Source organism: Mycetomoellerius zeteki, unplaced genomic scaffold (assembly GCF_001594055.1).
Source record: "Mycetomoellerius zeteki isolate Tzet28-1 unplaced genomic scaffold, Tzet1.0 scaffold83, whole genome shotgun sequence".
Classification (NCBI taxonomy): Eukaryota; Metazoa; Arthropoda; class Insecta; order Hymenoptera; family Formicidae; genus Mycetomoellerius; species Mycetomoellerius zeteki.
The window spans coordinates 1-21,978 of NW_017257862.1; the positions used below are offsets into that span (position 1 = coordinate 1).

General features: G+C 32.0%; 2 protein-coding genes across 7 annotated transcripts; one reads left to right on the forward strand and one right to left on the reverse strand.

Annotated features, from left to right (window-relative positions):
• The first annotated feature begins 1,337 nt into the window (after window positions 1-1,337).
• Window positions 1,338-15,272, forward strand: LOC108730060 (probable 2-oxoglutarate dehydrogenase E1 component DHKTD1 homolog, mitochondrial). 5 transcript variants are annotated; one of them, XM_018459542.1, is made up of 15 exons: window positions 1,338-1,393; window positions 1,462-1,582; window positions 2,135-2,397; window positions 3,354-3,643; window positions 5,446-5,665; window positions 7,668-8,017; window positions 8,236-8,457; window positions 8,534-8,691; window positions 9,018-9,288; window positions 9,399-9,606; window positions 9,744-10,156; window positions 10,285-10,405; window positions 13,092-13,280; window positions 14,568-14,653; window positions 15,071-15,272. In XM_018459542.1, exons 3-15 carry the CDS (start codon window positions 2,259-2,261, stop codon window positions 15,176-15,178), a joined length of 2,775 nt encoding a protein of 924 aa, XP_018315044.1. In that variant the 5' UTR covers window positions 1,338-1,393; window positions 1,462-1,582; window positions 2,135-2,258; the 3' UTR covers window positions 15,179-15,272. The 5 variants fall into 5 exon arrangements, with proteins under 5 accessions (XP_018315044.1, XP_018315043.1, XP_018315045.1 ...); XM_018459541.1 differs by having other exon boundaries at window positions 1,344-1,582; XM_018459543.1 differs by having other exon boundaries at window positions 1,344-1,582; window positions 2,154-2,397.
• A 426-nt stretch (window positions 15,273-15,698) lies between these two features.
• Window positions 15,699-21,803, reverse strand: Sirt2 (Sirtuin 2). 2 transcript variants are annotated; one of them, XM_018459487.1, is made up of 7 exons: window positions 21,558-21,803; window positions 21,224-21,366; window positions 20,446-20,694; window positions 19,448-19,804; window positions 16,675-16,870; window positions 16,397-16,589; window positions 15,699-16,251 (listed from the first exon to the last, which is right to left on the reverse strand). In XM_018459487.1, exons 2-7 carry the CDS (start codon window positions 21,252-21,254, stop codon window positions 16,183-16,185), a joined length of 1,095 nt encoding a protein of 364 aa, XP_018314989.1. In that variant the 5' UTR covers window positions 21,255-21,366; window positions 21,558-21,803; the 3' UTR covers window positions 15,699-16,182. The 2 variants fall into 2 exon arrangements, with proteins under 2 accessions (XP_018314989.1, XP_018314990.1); XM_018459488.1 differs by lacking the exon at window positions 21,224-21,366.
• Between the last annotated feature and the right edge of the window lie 175 nt (window positions 21,804-21,978).

Sequence of the window (21,978 nt, forward strand, 5' to 3'; positions counted from 1 at the left end):
GTGTCCATACGAGAAGCACGCACGCTTAGTACATACAGACTGAACGACCGAACGACAATAATAAAACTAATAATTGTTATCAATATTATATTAATATGAAGTGCAAAAATATAGGCGAATGTATTTTTGTGTCATTTGTTTTTTTATTTATTGTTATTTAATCATTATAAGATATTTGATTTTCTTCAATAAATTATTAAAATTAGGTATTAATTATTAGGTATTAGTTAATGATTTCTTTTATTAATCTTACATTTATAATTGTTTTCATTCATAAATTCAATACTTTCAAAGGAAATACGATAAAAAATACCTATAGGTACGATTAATAAAAAATACCTATAGGTACGATTTAGGCGACCGGTTGTCTAAATCGTACCATTTGCAGCATGGTACAAACAGATTTATAACAAATTAATTTGTTATTGGTGGAATGTTAAACATGTAATAATAAGCGTCCATAACCTCAATCTACAATTTCTAATGTTCATTTGCATATAAAACGGTACCAAATGGAAAATATAATAAAAAATAGGTTAAGTGGTAACGTGTGTGAAGTTGGCACCTCGACTTTTGGTACCGCAAGTTTTGATACGAATTCCATTGGCACCCGCAATAGTTCTATAGTTCCTGATAACTTTTATAAATTGTTCCGTTGATTTAGCTAAACAAAATAACACATGAAAATTTGAAGTGCTAACTTCCCGTGGCACCGCAAAATTCGAAAAATCAAGTAATATTACAGTTCTCGATGAGTTCTACAGTTCCTGATAAATTTTAACAATAGTTCCAGCCTCTAAGTAATTTTAAATAATAATTAAAACCGCGGGCTGGCACCGCACGTCAAGAGTAAAGTACCTTTTAGCAGCCAACTTTTTGGCACTTTCCGATAGTTCTACAATAGTTCCAACGATTTCTATAGATTTCGTTCAGATTTCTGACATTTAAATGTTTAAACAATTTTTTAATCTGAGCGCTGGCACCGCACGTCAAGAGTAAAGTACCTTCACTCTTTCGAATGCTGTGAACCGCATTATTGTGAAATTTTTAGTACATGCCACAGACATTTGTAAAATCTGATCAAAATTTTCAAATTTGACGGGTATCCGCGTTTGTATGCGCGTAGCTCCATGAAGGATCGATCAGATTGAAATATCGATTACCGATTTGAAAGTACAGATTTCAACCTTTAAAATGCTTTTTCGATTTATTTTCTGCGACGATTTTTCACCGTGTTATGGTGTTCTGAATATTGTGCAATTTTGAGCGTGTTCGAAAGTGTTCCCTATTTTTTGTTGAGTAACGTAGTTAAATGAAAAGTACAAGACACCATTTCTGTTTCTTTTGAGGAGAGCTACCCACCCGTGCACTTAAAGTCCACCCAACTTCAAAGGTAACGAACTTCGAATTTTCTAAGATAATCTTTGGGATTCGGTACCAATATCGTACATGGTCTTGTAGAGGGGGACAAGCTCTATCAGAATATGAAATAAAATGAGACAAAAAATTCGACAAACCCCTTAACCTCTCTGAGAAGGGATAGAGCCCACACAGAAATCATGTGTGGCGCGATCTCTTATGAGTAAGTAGAACTACGTTCGCGTTTACTTTTCTCGGCGGACGTTACACTATCTTTCTCTAAAATATACAAAACTCATTGGTGCGCCATCGGTCTTGCCATTACTCTCGTTTGTTACACAGATAAATATTAAATATCGGCTGTGTATTAGATATGAAAAAAAACTGTTAAATTTCAATATTTCTAGTTTAAAAAAAAAAGTTTCTATCAGTCAACCATTATAGACATTTAATTTCTAGTTCGTATTGGTTGTGTTCTCACATGTACAGTCTAAATTAAAATAAGATTCTTATTATTTAAAAAAGTTTCCTGCAAATCGAATCTAGAAATATTAAAATTTAATTGCTTTCTTTATAGCTAATACAAAGTAGACATTTGATATTTTAGTATTTATCTGTGTAACAAACAAGAGTATATAATAGCAAAACTGATGAACGCAGTAATGAGTTATATGTATTTTTGAGAAAGATAATCTAAACGAAACACATACACACAGATAAGAAACATAAACAGATAAGGAACTCAACAAGCGTTGAAATAGCATGTAATGTACAGTATACATGTATAACATAAGGAAGGACGTCACAGAGGAGGGGAGACTAATCTTGTTAGTAAAGATCGACGGAAGAGCTTCACGTTTACAATTTAGCCTACAATTGTCATTAAAACCATTCACATAATGTACCTGATAGAAAGATTTATGATGGGAAAACGCAACCCAGACTTTAGATTGAAATGGTTGCCCTACTGTATCAAATCATATCATAGCAAAAATGGTGTTTATGGATATAAGCGGAGTCAAAGGAGGCACTTTGAAGGTAAGTCTTATTGAAAAATTAAAAATAATGTTGAATTTAATTTTTTTTGTTATACAAGTATTTACGTGAAACGTTTTTGTCCTGCTCATTCTCGAGATATTAAAGGTCTGTTTCTTGTCTGAGCTAGTGTACATTTCTGGAGAACTTAAAATTTTTTAAGAGTTTTATAATCTGTTTACACAGATTACAAAACTTATTGAAATAAACATTTAAAGTATTTTTAAAAAATAGTAATTATACCGCCAACTATTTTGATTAATTATTCATATTTCATATGTATAAGCACTTATACATAAACACTATTAAAAAATCACACTTGCAGTTTCCACGCAATATCATATTATTCATATACAAAAGTTTTTCGCAATTAAAGTAGAACAATTCACAATAACATCAAAATGACTGAACTGAATCGTGATTGCACAAAAAAGTAACTTTTAGTAAATATTTTGGAGCCATTTCAACATCATGATAATTTTTTGTTCTGTTGAAATGTTTTTCAATTTATTGCATATAATAGATCTTAGAAACATTTCTGTTAAAACATTTCATATAACATATTGCAGAATCCTTTCAGAATTGTTGCACATGAGACGTGAAAGGTTGAAACATTTCTGTAAACTTTCCGCAATAATCGGTGCTGTGTATGGGTATTGATTTTTCCCCATTGATTGTTAATGTTGTTGCAACGTTGAAACGAGATTGAATAAATTATATATCGAATTCTATTTTATTTTGTAAAAAATGGATTAAAATGTTTTGTAATCCTTTCGCAATTATAGCAAATCTTTTCCCTCTGTGTAATACATATTAATAAAGCACGCAATTTTTACACGTGATAAAAGGTTTGCAATTTTACGTGATTTTATTTGTTTAATTCTGTTCATTATGTTAAATGAATTTTATTTATGTTAAATAAAAATTCATTACGTGTAATTATTATTTTCATTTTTCAGTGCTAAAAGAATATCTAGATGAACGAGCGAGACAGAGCAATTTTTATAGATTAGTCAGTGCATATAGAACTCATGGACATAAACAAGCAGTCATAAATCCCATTTCTACTAGCAAACCACAGTTATTATCTGAATTGCAACCAAAGAATTTTGGACTAAATTTACTGGATAAAGTTTGTTTTCGAGGAATTTTATTTACGCGACAAGATGAAGGAACAATAGAAGAAGCTATTCAATTTTTGCATGCTACTTACAGCGATGCTGTTGGAACTGAATTTAATCATCTCGAGGTAATTTACAAATTCAGTAAGATTCCACAGTTACGTACGAAAATCTAAGAATTTATCTAAAAATTAATTTGTTTAAAAATTACGAATTGAAACAATATGAACCATGGCGTACGTCTATTGAAGAGTAGTATTTATTATCTACTTCTACACAGAATTTATAATAATATCGATTAGATATCTATTCGATATATGTATATCACATCCATGATTATATGTCCTTCGAAATCTAATAAACAGCCATTATACGTCCATTAAATATAAAATGTCCGAAATTCGACATTTAAGAACTATCCATAAGATATCTAATGCAATATCCATCCTCCATATTTAATAGATATTTACATATTTAAAAATAATATCCATTACATAGCTATACGTGGATAAAAGGCTGTTTTTTGAATTTCTTGCACAGTTCATTTTTCCTCTTTTTTTCTTCATATTGAAAAGAAAAAGAGAATAAATATGAACTCTTAAGAATATTCAGTTACAAAGAACAAATCTACCATAAGGATAAGTATTGGCTGGGTTTAAGAAAATTATAAATATGATTGGTATTTGTGATAGACGCGCGCGCGCGCGCGCGCGCACACACACACACACACACACATTATATATTAATAATAAAAACAAATATTTTATACAAGAGTTTTTTAAGAGATTTGTAGGTTGTCGTGGGGTTTTAAATCGTTGATTGATTCACGGTTAATCATTCTTCTCACTTGCGACTTGAAACTTTTCAACTCCTGTAGCAGGATTCTCAAAACGTCTTATCGATGATTGTCGCTATCGCTAACCAGTGACAGCCAATGGCAGGACGTCCTGGAAGTAAACGCGACTCTCATTTGCTGTCGTTAGTTAACGGTAACGATCATTGTTGATAAAACGTTTAGAGAATCCCGCAACTGTTGAGACTGCGACTTCTAGTGTAGACCCCGCGTAAAACATACCATATTATTTTTAGTTTGAAGTTTGATATGGATTGTATATGTTTGTATTCCACGAAAAATTTAAATATTATAAAACGAATCTTCAAATCATTTTGCCATCATTTTTCATTTTTAAATCTATGTTTGGCGTGTTCTTCACGCCAAAAAACAATCTTTACACTTTGTTTCAAATTGTTAATCCATAACATTAGAGAGTGTTATTAGCATTACCACTCTGAATTCCTTAGACTTTCCGTTAATATGGATACATAAAATTGAACTATAATTATAGTCATATTTTTGGCATTGATGTACTGAAATAATAAATTACAATTATTACAAGAGGCACGAAGCGTTTTTATGGATTTCTATGTTCTAAATAATTGATTCTATTGTTGAGAGTAGTTTTATTAACGACGTATGTGATAGGATATTGAAATTTGATCGCCTCAGTAATTTCTATGACAAACACCTACAACTATGGTTCATGAGACTGCTTCCAGGAATTATCGCATCTGCTTACTTCAAGGAACAGATTTTGTAACATGCGAGTATTATAATTGCGTTATTCTCGTTATCAGTTTTAATTTAAATATTTGTTCAATATTGAGAATGACCTGATTAAGGTCGAAACGTTTGTGCTTAATTATTATTTATACATTGTTATCAATCTTGATCCCTTAAGTTCAAAATAAAAATGACAATACTTAAGCAATGTTACTATCGTCCCATTTGTATCGTCACTTTAAAAAGTGTTTCGTTATTTAAAAAGTAATTACAATAGATTTAACCGTCGGTACAACTTAGCCAACTCTCCCCTATTTTGACGATAAATCATAATCGAAATATTAATAAGGAAATTTTTATTTCGAGTAGACGGAAGAAGAGAGGGAATGGTTTGCCGAAACTGTAGAAAGAGTTTTAGCCGAACCATTAAATAATGAAACACGTAAAACGATAGCCACGGAAATGCTCAAAAGTCAAGTTTTTGATAACTTTCTGGCCATAAAGTTTGTCAGTTTAAAAAGATATGGAGGAGAAGGAGCCGAGAGTATGATGGCTTTCTTTCATGAGCTTTTCAAACTATGTACCTTTGGTAATTAACAAATATTTAATTAATTAATTTTCTTCTAGATTTTTTCTGAAATATGATACCAAGTATATAAAAAATTTTTGAATATTCGAATCATTATTATAATAGATATAAAATATCTTGCGTAGGCTCACATTGGCAATTCTTCCTAAGTTTTTATTTATAAAAAATATGTATAGTATGTATAATATTTTTATATGTACAAGTTGAAATTATTTACAAGTATTTAAATTATATTTATTATATATTATTATAAGGTAACCGGATTCTATGACCTAAACTTTGCGATTTTTTCCTGATCTTTTTTAAGTCCAAAGAATTGAAAAAAAAAACTTAATATTTGCATGGATGCAGTGAAAATTTTAAGAAAAAGGTAGCATGAAGTCATATTGTACATACATACATACACAAAATGGCCTAATTGAGTATACCTTTCTCTTTTTCTTAAAAAAAAGTTTTAGAGCAACATAAAATTATATGAATCAAAAGCTGCGTTCAACAGAGAAAACTAATCAGTTAGCGCTTAGTGGTTCTTTAATACGATTGTTTCCTACACTTAGATATTGTGAAGAAAAGAACCAATCGCATTAAGTAATCACTAAGCGCTAACTGATTAGTTTTTTCTGCTGCACGCAGCCAATGTTACTTTTATATTAACGTATTATATATGTATATATATATATATAGTATATGTATATACAATACAATACATAACCAGGGAATAGAAGTACGCGTTACTTATGCAACGTCGTTACTTTTTATGAGTACTTTTTTATAATAACAATTTTGTTAATGACATTGTGAATTTTTATGACGATAATGATTAGAGTTTGGATTATCCGCCGATCGACGTACCTCGCTCGAAGCCGTGGCGAGCGACGACGCGGGCGCGTCGGTGGGTGATGAGGTGTAGTGAGGAGAGCTAGCTACGGTTGACGCGATCTCAAAACTTTAATCCAGGTTCAGCAATGATAATACCAGAGTTGGGAAAGTCGAACGTTATTTGTAACCGATTGGAAAAGTCACTCATTACTGAAAACAGTATCTATTTATTTGTAACTATGATAGTTACTTTTATTCGTTATTGTAACAGGAAAAGTAACTCGTCGATGCGTTGTAAATTACTTGACTTAGCGCCGAGATACTACCGTGTCTCCTGACTTATTATTTCTTTCTATTACCTTTAGCGGTAGCGGCTACCATGAACGATCGATAGAGGCGGAGAACACTCTACCTTTGTTTTCCTGCCGAAGCTAGTAGAAAGATAAACTGCAACCGCTAATCGAGGGCTGTGTTCCAAAATTGATTGTCGGTACTGAAAATCTATAGTGCACGTGACGTAAACTAGCATTTTCAATGCTGGCAGTAAATTTGGAACATAGGCGGAAACACTCGGTCGAGACAAAGAGAACGCTTTACCCCGTTTTTCTTTTTGGTGTGAGAGACGAGTCAGGCTGGAATCTAAATTAGATTCGGGAATCTAAAATAGGGTGTTCCATTTTAAAAAATCGACGTGATCTGGACCTGACCTTGGCGACACAACCTAAGGTCAATTGATAAGATCTCAACTGATAAATAGATCTTTTTAAACTCCACAACTTTTGTCTGAACACTTTTACGATTATCCTGCAAAGGGTGTGGTATACGGGTGGTCTGAAATACCTGATTTCCTTGTCGTATGGATGAGTAACATTCCTACTCCAGGAATGCTATTCTTTTTAAATTTTTACATAAATATTTGAAAATGTCTCATATTTTTTATTATCTTAGAAAAATGTTCTCTTTTTTTAATGTGACCATTAAATCTCAACTTTGGACTTAGTAAAAGAATTAGAAAAGATCGCAAAACTTATTAGAAGCACATAAGGCCTAGTTATTTATATAACGTAAATTATATGCAAAATGCATGGTTGAAGGTAAGCTGTGAATGTAAACCATAATGTTATTTAGTAACAATACCATTCATTACGTAAAAGTTTATTTATCTGCAACGTTATTTCTCTAGATAATTTGGAACACGTAATTATTTGCGCTGCACACCGCGGCCGCCTTAATTTATTAACGGGACTACTAAACTTTCCACCAGAGAAATTATTTCGCAAATTACGAGGACTTTCTGAATTTCCGGATGCGACCAGATGTACTGGAGATGTAATTAGTCACCTCATAAGCTCTACTGATCTTAACATAGGTGAAAAGGGTCTTCACGTAACCATGCTTCGAAATCCATCGCATTTAGAAGTAGTAAATCCCGTATCGATGGGAAAAACACGAGGAGTTATGCAGACGATTAAAGAAGCCGCGTACAGCGATAATGAAGATGCAATATGGAGTGATAAAGCAATAAACATTCAGGTAAGATTATAGATGCTATATGTTAATGGCTAATAAAAAAAAAGTTTCTCATTAATACAGGTTTTAAAAACTTATATTAATGAAAAACTTGTCTTATAAAAAAAAATGTAAAAGATAGTTCTTTTTGAATTTTTTATTAAATTGTGGTGTGTTATTTCTCTATTATATTTCAAAATGTGTGTCTATTTACATTATTATTTAATATTTAAAATGTTCAGGTACATGGAGATGCTGCCTATCCAGGACAGGGAATTAATCAGGAATGCTTAGTTTTAAGCAAAACGCCACATTTTGAAATTGGTGGTACAATTCATTTAATAATTAATAATCAATTAGGTTTCACAACTCCACCTTCAAGGAGTCGATCGTCAAGATATTGCACAGATTTAGCGAAAACTATATCTGCACCTGTAGTTCATGTAAACGGTGACAATCCTGAGGTATAACTTCGAAGTAAAATACTAATATTTGCTAATAGTGAATTTTTACTTGTAATAATTTAAAAATATTTTGTAGATGGTTGTACGAGCTGCAAAAATAGCCTTTAAATATCAAAGACGTTTCAGAAAGGATGTGTTTGTTGATTTAAATTGTTTCAGAAGATGGGGTCACAATGAACTAGATGATCCTACAATCACTAACCCCCTCATGTATAAAATTATACAAAATCATGCGTAAGTCGTCCAAAATCGGAACATAAGGTGTTTTAAAGATGACTGTACTGTCTGTGATACAATGTATAAAAGATAGCCTGTCATAGTCCTTGAATGTTCACAAGATATCTCACGATATCTTTTTTATTGGACATCTTAGATATTATTTACTTACTGAGACGTCCCTGGGATATCGTTTGAAAATCAGGACTAATTTGGAACATTCTCAGGATAAAGTGCTGTGTGGAAATAAATTAATACTTCATCATTTTTTTAAATAAATTATACAATAATTACAAAGAGTCTATAATAATCACGAAATAATATGAATTTCTCTTTTAATACAGATCTGTACCAGATCGATATGCAGATAAGTTAGTAGACGTCAACATTCTTACTCGAGAAAACGTTGAAAATATCATCGACAATCACATAACGTGGTTGAATAAGACTCTGAAAGAATCTTCGAAGGACGCATCAAGACTGTCAACCGTTTATGCCGGAAGATGGGCGAAAATGAAGCAAGCTGAAGCTAATATAACGCAATGGGATACTGGTGTTGAACTAGGCTTGCTACATTTCGTCGGAGAAAAAAGTGTTCAAGTGCCACCAAATTTTGTAAGAATAGAATTATGTATTCAACTCGCATATCATATTCATAACTGCTACATATCCCAGATAACAAGCTGTAGTCATTTTAACGTCAATAATTATATTTTATAATGTAGGCTATTCATCCACAATTATTAAAGAATCATGTCCAAAATCGTCTAAAAAAGATCGAAAGCGGTAACGCATTGGATTGGTCAACTGCTGAAGCATTAGCCATCGGTTCTTTATTATATCAAGGATATAACGTAAGAATAAGTGGACAGGATGTAGGCCGTGGCACTTTTTCACAGAGGCACGCGATGCTCGTTGATCAATCTACAGGAGGTGTGATACGTAATCAAATACTAAATATTTACATAAAAATATTTACACAATTTATACTTATTAATGTTATTATTTTTTTACATATACATATATACGTCCATTAAAAGTATTGTTATTATACAGATATAAATTTTTAGCTATTTTTATTCCGCTGAATTCCATGGTTGATAATCAAACTGGCAAATTAGAGATAGCTAACAGCATTCTATCTGAAGAAGCTGTACTAGGTTTCGAATATGGTATGAGTATAGCGTCACCGTTTACATTGCCTATTTGGGAAGCTCAATTTGGAGATTTTGTCAATGGAGCACAAATCATTATTGACACATATATAACGAATGGAGAAGCAAAGTGGATGCTAAGTAGCGGTCTAACAATGCTTTTACCACATGGATATGACGGTGCTGGGCCGGAACATAGTAGTTGCAGACTTGAAAGATTTTTACAATTAACGAACAGTAAGGAAAACGGTGTCGACGGTGATGATGTTAATATACATATTGTGAATCCCAGTGAACCAGCACAATATTTCCATTTATTAAGAAGACAGGTAAGAGAAAGAATTCAGATAGTATAAAAGAATTAATATAAAAAGAAAAGGTTTAAATATTTGCGATTTCTAAGTGACAATTTAAATATTTAAATAAAATTCAAAATACCTACAAAATTAATTTATAGATGATAAGGGATTATCGAAAACCTCTGATCGTAATAGCACCTAAAATTTTATTACGTCATCCGGCAGCAGTATCACCTTTATCGGATTTTGAACTTCGAACGAACTTCAAAACTATTATTGGTATGTTATATTTCATCTTTAGTTTCGTTTTGCATACATACATGTAAAGCATTTTATCCATTAAGGGGATCCTAAACCAACAGGAATTACCGACAATTGCAGATTGCCAATTTCTCCGAATTGGCTTTATAGATCACTAAATCCTTTTACACGATAAAAGTGCGCACAAAAAAAACACCGGCCACATTAAATTTGACCAGAAAATCGGAGAAAAAATCCACTTGATTTCAGCTCTCACAGCTGTCACCTCAGGTTATAATTCCTTTAGTGCAGAAATTCTATAGGTTGTACGTACCAAATGTTCCCTCGCCGGAAGCGTATGACATGCACAAACAGTCCTGAATTTGCGAAATTATGATCGAAGGCCTAACAAAAAAGATTTTCCAAAATTAAAGTCGTATTTTTTGTATAACAATTACTTTTTTCCCTTTTTACAGATTCGAAAATCCTTTTTCAAGATTAAAATATACACAATGGCTGCGTTCAGCAGAACGTTTGTTTTGCAACTGTTGGAAATTTCCTTCGCGCTAATTGGATCATACTTTTAGATCTAGAAGAATGTTCCTATCTCAGCAGACAATCATAAAACGGTTGCAAAACTGTTGAGTCTGCTGAACGCAGCCATTGGCTGCGTTCAGCAAAAAAAGCAGCTGTTGTAAAATTCTTGAATATGATTGGTTTATACATTTAGATCCAGTGAGAAACTAAGGGCAAGACCAATCTTATTAAAGAATTTTACAAGTTGCAAAGCTGCTTTTTCTGCTGAACGCAACCATTAATATGTGTCTATAAGGTGGAATTTATTCCGAGAACGACAAAAAATTTCGAAATTGAAATCTTAAGAAAAATGTTTTGTCGTTCTTGGCGCAAACTACACCTTACAGACACGTATTAATGCGTATACTTTAATCCTGGAAAAGGATTTTTGAATCTGTAAAAAAGGTAAAAAGTAATTATTTAACAAAAATTATGATAAATCGATAATACGAACGGCTTTAGGATCTCCTTAAACTACCTTTCACAATGCCTTCATTCAAATATATTACATTAAAATAAGCAACATTGTGTGCGTTCAGCAGAACGTTTGTTTTGCAGCTGTTGTAAGTTTCCTTCGCGCTAATTGGATCATACTTTTAGATCTAGAAGAATGGTCCTATCTCAGCAGACAATCATAAAACGGTTGCAAAACTGTTGAGTCTGCTGAACGCAGCCATTAATAACTATCAATGGGTGCGTTCAGCAGAACGTTTGTTTTGCAACTGTTGTAAGTTTCCTTCGCGCTAATTGGATCATACTTTTAGATCTAGAAGAATGGTCCTATCTCAGCAGACAATCATAAAACGGTTGCAAAACTGTTGAGTCTGCTGAACGCAGCCAATGTACATGAGACCAACAGAGACAGAGTGAGAGAGAGAAACACGATAAATAACGCGAGTAGACACCCTCTAATCAGAGTCGCGACATCAGACAGCCAGTTTTGATTGGTCCGCCATTTTTCAACAATTCCCGCTTATATTCGAATGTCTATATTGTAGGAATGGGCGATGCGCGTATCGATGCGCTAAAATTCGTTCGCAAATTAACCTATTTTGCAAAAAATCAATTTTTCCAACCAAGATGGTGCCATTTTAAACCGATACCTTTACAAAGAATCGTTTCTTTTTTTAACAAGGTTAAAAACTTCGTCTACTTCGAATCGATTTAATCGATTTTTAGTGTTCCGATACGGATATCGTCTATTCAAAGTATATACATTTGTTAAAATCATTATTGTTAAAATCAAACACAAAACAAGATTAAACATTTTAAAGTTATTACTAGATAGATTTCTCACATTATACGTGGAACTAATGCTTACTAAAAAAATTATGTTTTATCTTTTTTTTATCAAAGTTATGCATTTTTATCAGAGATATGCATTTTTCGTTGGTGTCCTATTTTTTCCAACATTTGTTGCCCATAATGTTCGACGTTTAGCATCACGCGGAAATATTTTCATTACGTAGCCTTTCGCTGCAGAATTAGTGCAAAATGGGGCTGTACACCCAACCATTTTGCAATTATTTTTATTAATCTTCTAATAAGTCGTACTAATCTTCAAGAGCAGAAAGATGTATCACGATTCACGAGAAACTATCAAGGTTAGAAAGAGACACAATGTATTCCTCTCTCTTTCGTGTGATTTTGCTGAAACTAGAGTTCCCTTAAGTTTTCCCTTAAGGGAAAAAGACCGTGATGAGAGTCTTTAACTAGAGTCTCTTTTTCTCATGTCGCGACTCTGATTAGAGGGTCTCTAAACAATGATACCGGAATCGCCGTCAGTTCTGCGACGGGTGCCGTCAATACCTGGTCTCTAAACGCGACGACACAACGACGATGACGCTGGACGACAATGACGATACAAATCAGATGCGTGGATAACATCGTGCGAATTGCTGGTCTGAGCGCGAAAACAAGCTCATTTGACGTGGAGTTGTGAAAATTGTTACAAGATTTTATTTTTATTGTACGAAGATCTGTACATACACATCCGATCTGTACTGCTAAGTCGATAATTAGATGAGGTCGATAATTTTTTCATAGGACAAAAAACTGGTTCGACTATTCTGATTCACCCTGTATATGTATTATATGTACAAAATATATATATATATATAATATATGTATATATACAAATATTTTACAGGAGATGATAGAGTAGAAAAATGTAACGTTACTAAGATCATTTTAGTCAGTGGAAAACACTATTATGCACTTAACAACTATCGAGAAACTTCTGGAGACAAGAATGTAGCTATCATTAGAATAGAAAGTTTATGTCCATTTCCTGTTCATGAGTTACTAGAAGAAATTGCAAAATATAAACATGCGCAGAGTAAGTAGAAATAATGGCTGCGTTCAGTAGAACGTTTGTTTTGCAACTGTTGGAAGTTTCCTTCGCGCTAATTGGATCATACTTTTAGATCTAGAAGAATGGTCCTATCTCAGCAGATAATCATAAAACGGTTGCAAAACTATTGAGTCTGCTGAACGCAGCTATTGTTATTATTGATAGAATCAAATATAAAATATTATATTAGGAGTGTGATTTAGTTTTGAAGTTTTTAGTTTTTGAAGAATTTAGTTTTTTTCTCAAAAACTGATTTATTTAAACCAGGTAATGAATGAATATCTTAATCAAAATATTTTCCTTCGTTTTGTATAACTTTTTCCTCCTATCTTTCTTTAACCGTAGTTTTCTTCTGATTAAAAAACAAAAGCAACGCGCCATGTCGAAAATGCTCTTTACGAAACTTCATTTTTTAAATGGTATAAACACGATATTTACTGCATCTATCGTTAATAAAGGACTAACTTCATTAAATCATGGAGTAATATAGCGTTTTCGGCACGATCGGGTTTGCACCAATCTGGGTTGGATTAATGGCATTTTGTGCTCTCCTATTAATAGAACGTGTAACGTCAACCAATAGGAAAGATGCATATTAATAGTAAAGCATTAAAAAACAATAGGTGCGATTGGAATATCTTCGGCAACAAGTCACTAGATCTATAAAGTACCGCAAACTCGCATTCATTTTGATGCAAAACGTGATCATTTCGAATTTATGCATATATTTGTATATATGTACTTTATTTAGGAAAATAAAACCAAGTACGTAAATCAATGTTTTGGAATTGTAATTAGTTTATTTATGACCGAAAGAATATGTACGAATGCTTAATTTAAGTGTTCTTTAGTTTAGTACGGATTTATTTGCTGTAGAAGTTTAGTGCATGAAAGTGCACGAAAGGACATGTAAGTACAGTTTAAAAGATGAACCACCAAACCATCATGTTTGGAATCGTGTACTATGTGCACTTCGGCCATTTTGACGTAACATTTCTGAAATTAATTGCGCTACTTTATAGATCTAGAGTGCGTTGCGAGTTACGCATGAAGCGCATGATGCATCATTTATCCTTGTTGTTCACCAAATAATAAAGAAGGTTCAAATGATACATCATGCGCAACTCGGAACGCATTCCTAGTGACTTTACGACAACACTGACATTAGTGCCATCTCTTGCAAAACTCTTAAAACTAAATCACTAATATAAAAAAAGAGATACCGTTAATATAAAAAACGGACCATTTCTAAATAAATATTTCTATTTTCAGCTTTTATTTGGAGCCAAGAAGAACCACGAAACATGGGCGCATGGTGTTTTATTAAACCACGTTTTGAAAATTTGTGTGGACGACAGGTATTAAATTAAAAAAACAAAAATTAATTATTATGGCCGCGTTCGGTAACGTCACTCGGATGTCTCCGATGCTTCGGATTCGTCATCTGTCCTTCTTTAACATTAGACATTTTCGAACGCAGCCTATGTAGGTTTGTATGTGACGGTACGCTTTTCTCGCGGGAATTCGTTTGCCGGAGTCGAGGTTCGAGAAAGTGCGAGATCAAATCATTTTACAGGAAAATATCTTTATTGATATCACACTCGTTAGTTGACAAATTTACTAAAAAATCACTTAAAATGAATAAGTAGAACAAATAGGACTAATGATAACACTGACATTGACATTCATTTATTTTAATTTTTTATTTAAAAAATTTAAATAAGTGCATATTTTGTCATTTACTTTTTATGACATAATAACTTTATCATTTTCAGTTGAGATATTGTGGTCGAGAATCAATGGCATCACCAGCTGTTGGAGATGGACAAATGCATCAACGAGAAGTTAATGAAGTTATTATTAAACCATTTACATTAAAATAAATATCAAAAGATATTACTTTAATAAATTCACAACGTATTCTACTGTAACTAAATATACACTCAAATATATTTACTCTAAAAAATATTTATATATATACACACACTCAAAAATATTTACCTTAGACGTTCAGTAATTTTGTTGATAGAAGGAAATGTTATAAAAGTACAAAAAATTATGGACATCATTTACTTTATTTAGCAATATACATTTCAGAAGCTAGAATTAAACATATACAGCGTCAAAAAGGATCTTCTTCTTATTTCAAATTTCAAATATTTCATTTAAAATTTATTTTTACAATATTTGAATTTCTTATACAAGAATCAAATAACTTATTAAAAAGAGGTAAATGTGCCGAATAGGGGAGACAGCTCCGATGACCTTGACATACGTTGTCAAAGTCATTATCCTGAGTAATCTCCACCAGATTTTAACCGTCGTTCGTCATTCATTAAAAAGTTATTAATAAAAAAAGTTTGAAAAATGATATCTTTTTTCTACTATATAAAATAAAAATTTTTTGCTTTAAAATATATCTTACAACCTTCCACGCGAAGCGACTCTCACCCCACCTCTCCCCTGCCAAGGAGCACACGATTTTCCATGCGAAGCGAGTTCCATCCCATCTCGCCAAGTTGCTTCGCGTGGAAAGTCGTGCGCCCCCAAGCAGGGGGGAGGTGGGGTGGAAGTCTCTTCACATAGAAAGTTGTAAAATATACTTTAAAGTAGAAAATTTCTATTTTATATAGTAGAAAAGAGACATCATTTTTCAAATTTCTTTTGTTAATAACTTTTTAATAAATTACGGGCGATGGCTAAAATCCGGTGGAGGTTACTCAGGGTCATCGGAGCTGTCTCCCCTATTAGCCATTTTTATTACCTATTTTAAGTAAAATTTTATTCTTTTAACATGTTTTTCAAATGATAGTATTAATAAAAGGCTAATCTATTTATTCCTTCTAAAGAAAAACATCACTAATCAGCATTATTCAAGTAACATCAGTTAATTGTCACTTTTATCTTCTACTTTCAATCTTTCGTGTTCTCTTTGCATGAGAGCTCGCAATTCATCCTAAAATTATGACTTACATTTTATCTTTTGTTATAAAAATTTACATTTGATTTTAATATTTATTAAGCATACATTATATATAATTCACATTCTGAAACGTGCATAAAATAATATAGAATAAACAACAGGAATAAAAATGTTTTACCCCCCAGCCAAGTTTGTCCGCTAGTAGTTGACAACCTGTGTCGCAATCACCCAACCAAGCTACGTCGCGTCCTCCGTGTGCACTCTTGACATCAAATACCAAACCCTGCCGTAATCCTAAGAAACGTGATAGACGATCTTGCGTACCTACTTTTTCATTGTTGATAAGTAAACGAGGACAAGTGTTTCGTACTCTTAAAAATAAAATTATTTTCAGAATTGCATATATGTTTCTTTTTTTATCATTTTCGTCGAATTATTTTTAATATTTATATATACCTATCTATTAGCGATGCGAAAGGTTGTACTACTAAACTTGATCCCATGATAATTAAAAGATCAGCTTGTATGAAATCTCGATCAGCAAGTACTCGGAAGCGTTCGGGTAACGTTTCACCAAAAAAGATTATGTCAGGTTTTACAACACCTTCATTACACTCTTCACATTTTGGTATCATGCCTTCTATTATTTTTTCTATCATTTGAAGTCAGGTATATCAGTATTTTATCAATTAATCACTAATATCTTACTTCTTATAAGACTATCCAAAAGCCAATGTTAATTAGGAGTTGGAACAAATGTTATGTGTATGTTGTATATATGCATATATATATGTATATATATATATATATGTATTACATAATTTATTTCTAATTAAAATAAAAAATTCAGTCCTATGTTTAATTATAATAGTAATGTTATATACTACTCCAGATAGGCAATTTCAATTCAGATTTGAACGACATGCGTTATAAGTTTTGTCATCAAAATACAAATAAAAATATAACAAAATGTTTTAACAGTTTAATATGATAGATTGATTGCAAAGATTAAGTGAAATTTACCCTTTATTCATTTATACAGTGTTTCTTTTTAATCTAGCCAGGCGAATATTTCAAATGCTGTTGAGTTTATAGAAAAATGTGTCAGACAAAAGTTGTAGAGTGCAGAGGGGGACACAAGATGGTGGCCTTGAGTTTTTGATGAAGGTCAAACTGAAGGTCATTTCAAGGTCAACTTTGGTTTTTTTAATGGAATGTAGTATTTTTCATTGCATATTCTGAAAGAGCATAAAATTCTGCGTTAAAGTTATCTGACACGTTTTTCATAAAAATCCATTTTATTGTAGAAATTTAGCAATTTAAGCAAAAAAATTCGTAAAAAGAATCATGCATCAAGTTGTACATGTTCATGAACATTTTTCGTTCTTAGAGTTACCCGGAATCAACGGCGTGGACGTGACGAAAATCTGATCCCATTGGGATGCTTGATTTATGTGAGTCCCCTTGCCTTTCACTACGTATCAGACTACTCACGTAAATCAAGCACCCCCGAACGTGAGAGGCAAGGGGACTCTAAGAACGAAAAATGTTTATGAATATGTACAACTTGATGCATGATTCTTTTTACAAATTTTTTTGCTTAAATTGCTAAATTTCTACAATAAAATGGATTTTCATGAAAAACGTGTCAGACAACTTTAACGCAGAATTTTATGCTCTTTCAGAATATGCAATGAAAAATGCTACATTCCATTAAAAAAACTAAAGTTGATCTTGAAATGACCTTCAGTTTGACCTTCATCAAAAACTCAAGGCCACCATCTTGTGTCCTCCTTCGCACTCTACAACTTTTGTCTGACACATTTTTCTATAAACTCAACAGCATTTGAAATATTCACCTGGCTAGATTAAAAAGAAACACCCTGCATATAATTCGTTTATTTGAACGATACATTCCATTCATATTATACAGGTTCTCTTGACAGAACACTAGTTTAGTACACCAATCTGTCACAACAATGGTCTGAATTTGTTGACAAATAGCTAGTATATTGTTAACATTTTGATAACATAACTTACTGGATGCAGAAAGATTTAAACAAACGTTATATATGAGATCCAAAAGCAAAGAGGATTCGATAGAACCAAAAATTTCTTTTGGTAATTATTTACATTAGGGGACCGCCCATCAATGACCTTGACATATCTTGTCAAAGTCATGATCCTGAGTGACCTTCAACAAATTACAAGGTATTCATAGTCAATTCAAGACCGTCTTAAGTTCTGTCTTGAGGTGTCACGAACCAATCAGAGGGCCGCATTAGCGTCTTAAGACATTACTTAAAACGTTCTTGACATAAGAACCGACTATGAATACTGGCCGTCGTTCGTTATTCGTTAAAAAGTTATTATAAAAAAAATGTGAAAAATGATGTCTCGTTTCTATTATATAAATGCAAACTTGTATATATATATATATTTAACATGTAACATCTATCAAGTTTAAAATAAATGGGAGAAATTTTTCAAATTAAAATTCAAATTAAATTAGATTACATAAAAATGTCAATAGTTAAAGTTTATTATTACTTGTTGTTTACATTGAAGATGACCCGATCGGTGTTGAAACGTTTGTATGTATGAAAGTTTATTAAATATTCTTTATGTTATAACTGGCTCGTAGCCCTTCTTTTAACTATTGATTTATTCTGATTGAGCCATATTGATAATTATATTAACATAAAAATGTATTTAACATGTTTTCAGAGGGAGAGAGCTCTACTCCTTCCTTACTCTTGTATTTACCTACTTTGTAAAAAATATATGTATATATATATATATAAAAATGTATGTATATATTCACATGTTTGATAAACCTCAAGTTGTGTTATATTTAATACTTAACGTTATTAATATATATTTGTTATTTTATTTGTTAATAAACTTTTTAATAAAACTAGCAGAAAACTATTTGAAGGTTACTCAAAATCATGACTGATAACATATGTACAACGATAACATCAAGACTTAGGTCACTGAATTTTCTTTTCTATAGTTAGCCAATATATATTTAATAGTATTCAGTTAATACATTATCCTCCAAATATTAAAAAAATTTTAATTAAAAATTTTTGAATATCTATAAGATAATACGCAACATCACACACAACATGATGGACAGACTTTTATATTATATTACACTATTTTCATCCATTTGTTTTAAATAAATCTAATTAAGGCAAAAAATATAAATATTACGGAAATATACCTTTCATCCACAGAAGTGTATAAGGCGCTCGACACTTAAGACAATGACCAGTATGAAATGTTCCATGAGCTTCCACTAGTTTATCAGATGATAATCCAGCTACACGTTCTAGTGTATCAATATTCTGTGTATAATGTCGTAACAACAGACCTTTCTCCGACAGTAGACGAATAAAATAATGACTTATTGTAGGTTTGAAGCCTTCTGGCAACAATTCCTTTGCAAGAGTGAAAAATGGTTCTGGATTCTTCATAAAAAAATCTAATTCGAAAATAGCTTGTGGATGGGGTAAATTATACTTATCTAATTTATGATAAAGTCCACTAGATGGAGACCGAAAATCTGGTATTCCAGCAGCTGTAAAAAAAATGATGTATATATATGCACACACACACACACACACGCGCGCGCGCGCGCGCGCACGCACGCACGCACGCACACAAATTTTCACTTTTCACGTTTCCACTCTAGAGAAAAAGTTACATGATTGAAACCCTAGAAACATAGTAGTGTCTCGGCGCTAAGACAAGTGCAGCGTCGTAACGCAAGACATTGCCCTGCTTCTTTACGCAAGCTGACGAGTTATGGCAGATTGAAATTATTGGATAATGTTTCCCCCAACGCAATCATGTAGATTACTCACTTTCAGTTCAAAATTGAATGTTACATACATAACGTTACATCTGTACTTTTTACCATATCCAATTTTTATTATTACCTATTTTGTATAAACACCTATTTTGTATTACATATTAAAATATGTAAAAAAGATGTTTACATTGCATTGTAATAACATATTACTGACATATTTCTGATATAGGAATGATATATTCAAAGTTGCTGACATAGAAGTTACCAGTACAGTTATATTTATTATCACAAATAACATTACATGTAACATTTCTAGCTGACACTTGTGTGATATTATATCTACATGAGTTATATGTGTGCTTTGCTGGATTATATGTATAAAATACATATCTTTAATATATACTTACAGGTAGAGATTCCAGCACCTGCCATAGTAATGATTTTGCAATTTGTGTTTTCTTTAATATATTCGACAATTCCATCTAAATTGAGTTTGGAAAGAACCAACTGCTGTGATTCATTGTTGTGATCATTTGCTGGCAAGTCAACAAGTCTTAATTTTTGAGCTAAATATCTACGTAATTTTTCCATCTCAGAATAATTTTCTACTTCTGATTTAGATAAAACGTTTTGTTTTTCTTCATTTAGACTACCATCTGAAACAAATAGAAAATTGATCTCCAAATACATACATTATTTTAATAAAAAAAACTACAATAACCACACAAGCTTTGCAATATATTTTAAATGTTCTTAATAATTACGACATAAAATTTTCATTTTATTAAAAGCCTAAGACAATTATTTTTAGATTAAATTGTCAAATGTAATACCGAGAAAAAACTTAAAAATTAAATTGTAATTAAAAAAGTGTATATATATATATATATAAAATTAGAGTATAAAGGCTCGTATGTTTGCAATGCAAATTTAACAGAGTCATATATGGCTTATTTCAAGCTTTTAAACAGATGACATTGAATTAATATATTAAAATAGATAAAATACAAATAATTCAATATAAAATTCGAAATACAAATATTTCGGAAATACATTCGGAAATACAAACGAAATTTTATATATATATATAATACTAATTTCATATATTTTTTCTCACTCTTTCATAATTGAAAAAAATGACTGCGACAAAAATTACACGCACACTAATGTCTTCTGAAAAATTACCTTTTTCATCCTTTTTAACCTCCTTGTCCATATTGTGACTCAATTAACGTTTAGTTCTGCGAAATGCGATTTGCCTATTAACTATCGAGCATATATATTCACTTCACGGATGACGATAGAAATCTTATTCGATAAATCAAAAACTAGAATAGAATTAGTTATTTCTTTTTTTAATGCTATACACATTCATACACACATACATGTGTAAAATTTTTATAACTCATTCATTTTTATTGTACATTTCATATATATATATATATAGATATACACATATATAGAACAATTTATTAAATAATTTATTGTATTATTTTATATATGCTTGTGATATACCCACTATACATGCAACCACCGATGAAATACTATTAAAGACCATCAACCCTGGGTAAATTTTCGGCGGTATAAAAAGAGGCCCGGAGGTAATTGAAGACCGCTGACATTATCGACAATTGATATAAATTTGCTATTATAAACATAAATATTTGACTAAAGCCGGCGGCACACAATGCTTGTTTTCTTGCTGGATTGCTAGCTAGAATAAATTCTTGCCACCATATTGGCTACGATGTTGACACTATCAGTACCGCGGCCAATACGATGGTAAGATTCTAATCTAGCTAGGAATCCAGCAGGAAAACAAGCATCGTGTGCGGCAGACTTAATATTAAGCTGGTTCTACATTAAGCCGTAATCACACTAGCGATTACCGATTGGATTGAGATTGCGATTGGCGATTGGCGATCTACAATCATTCAATC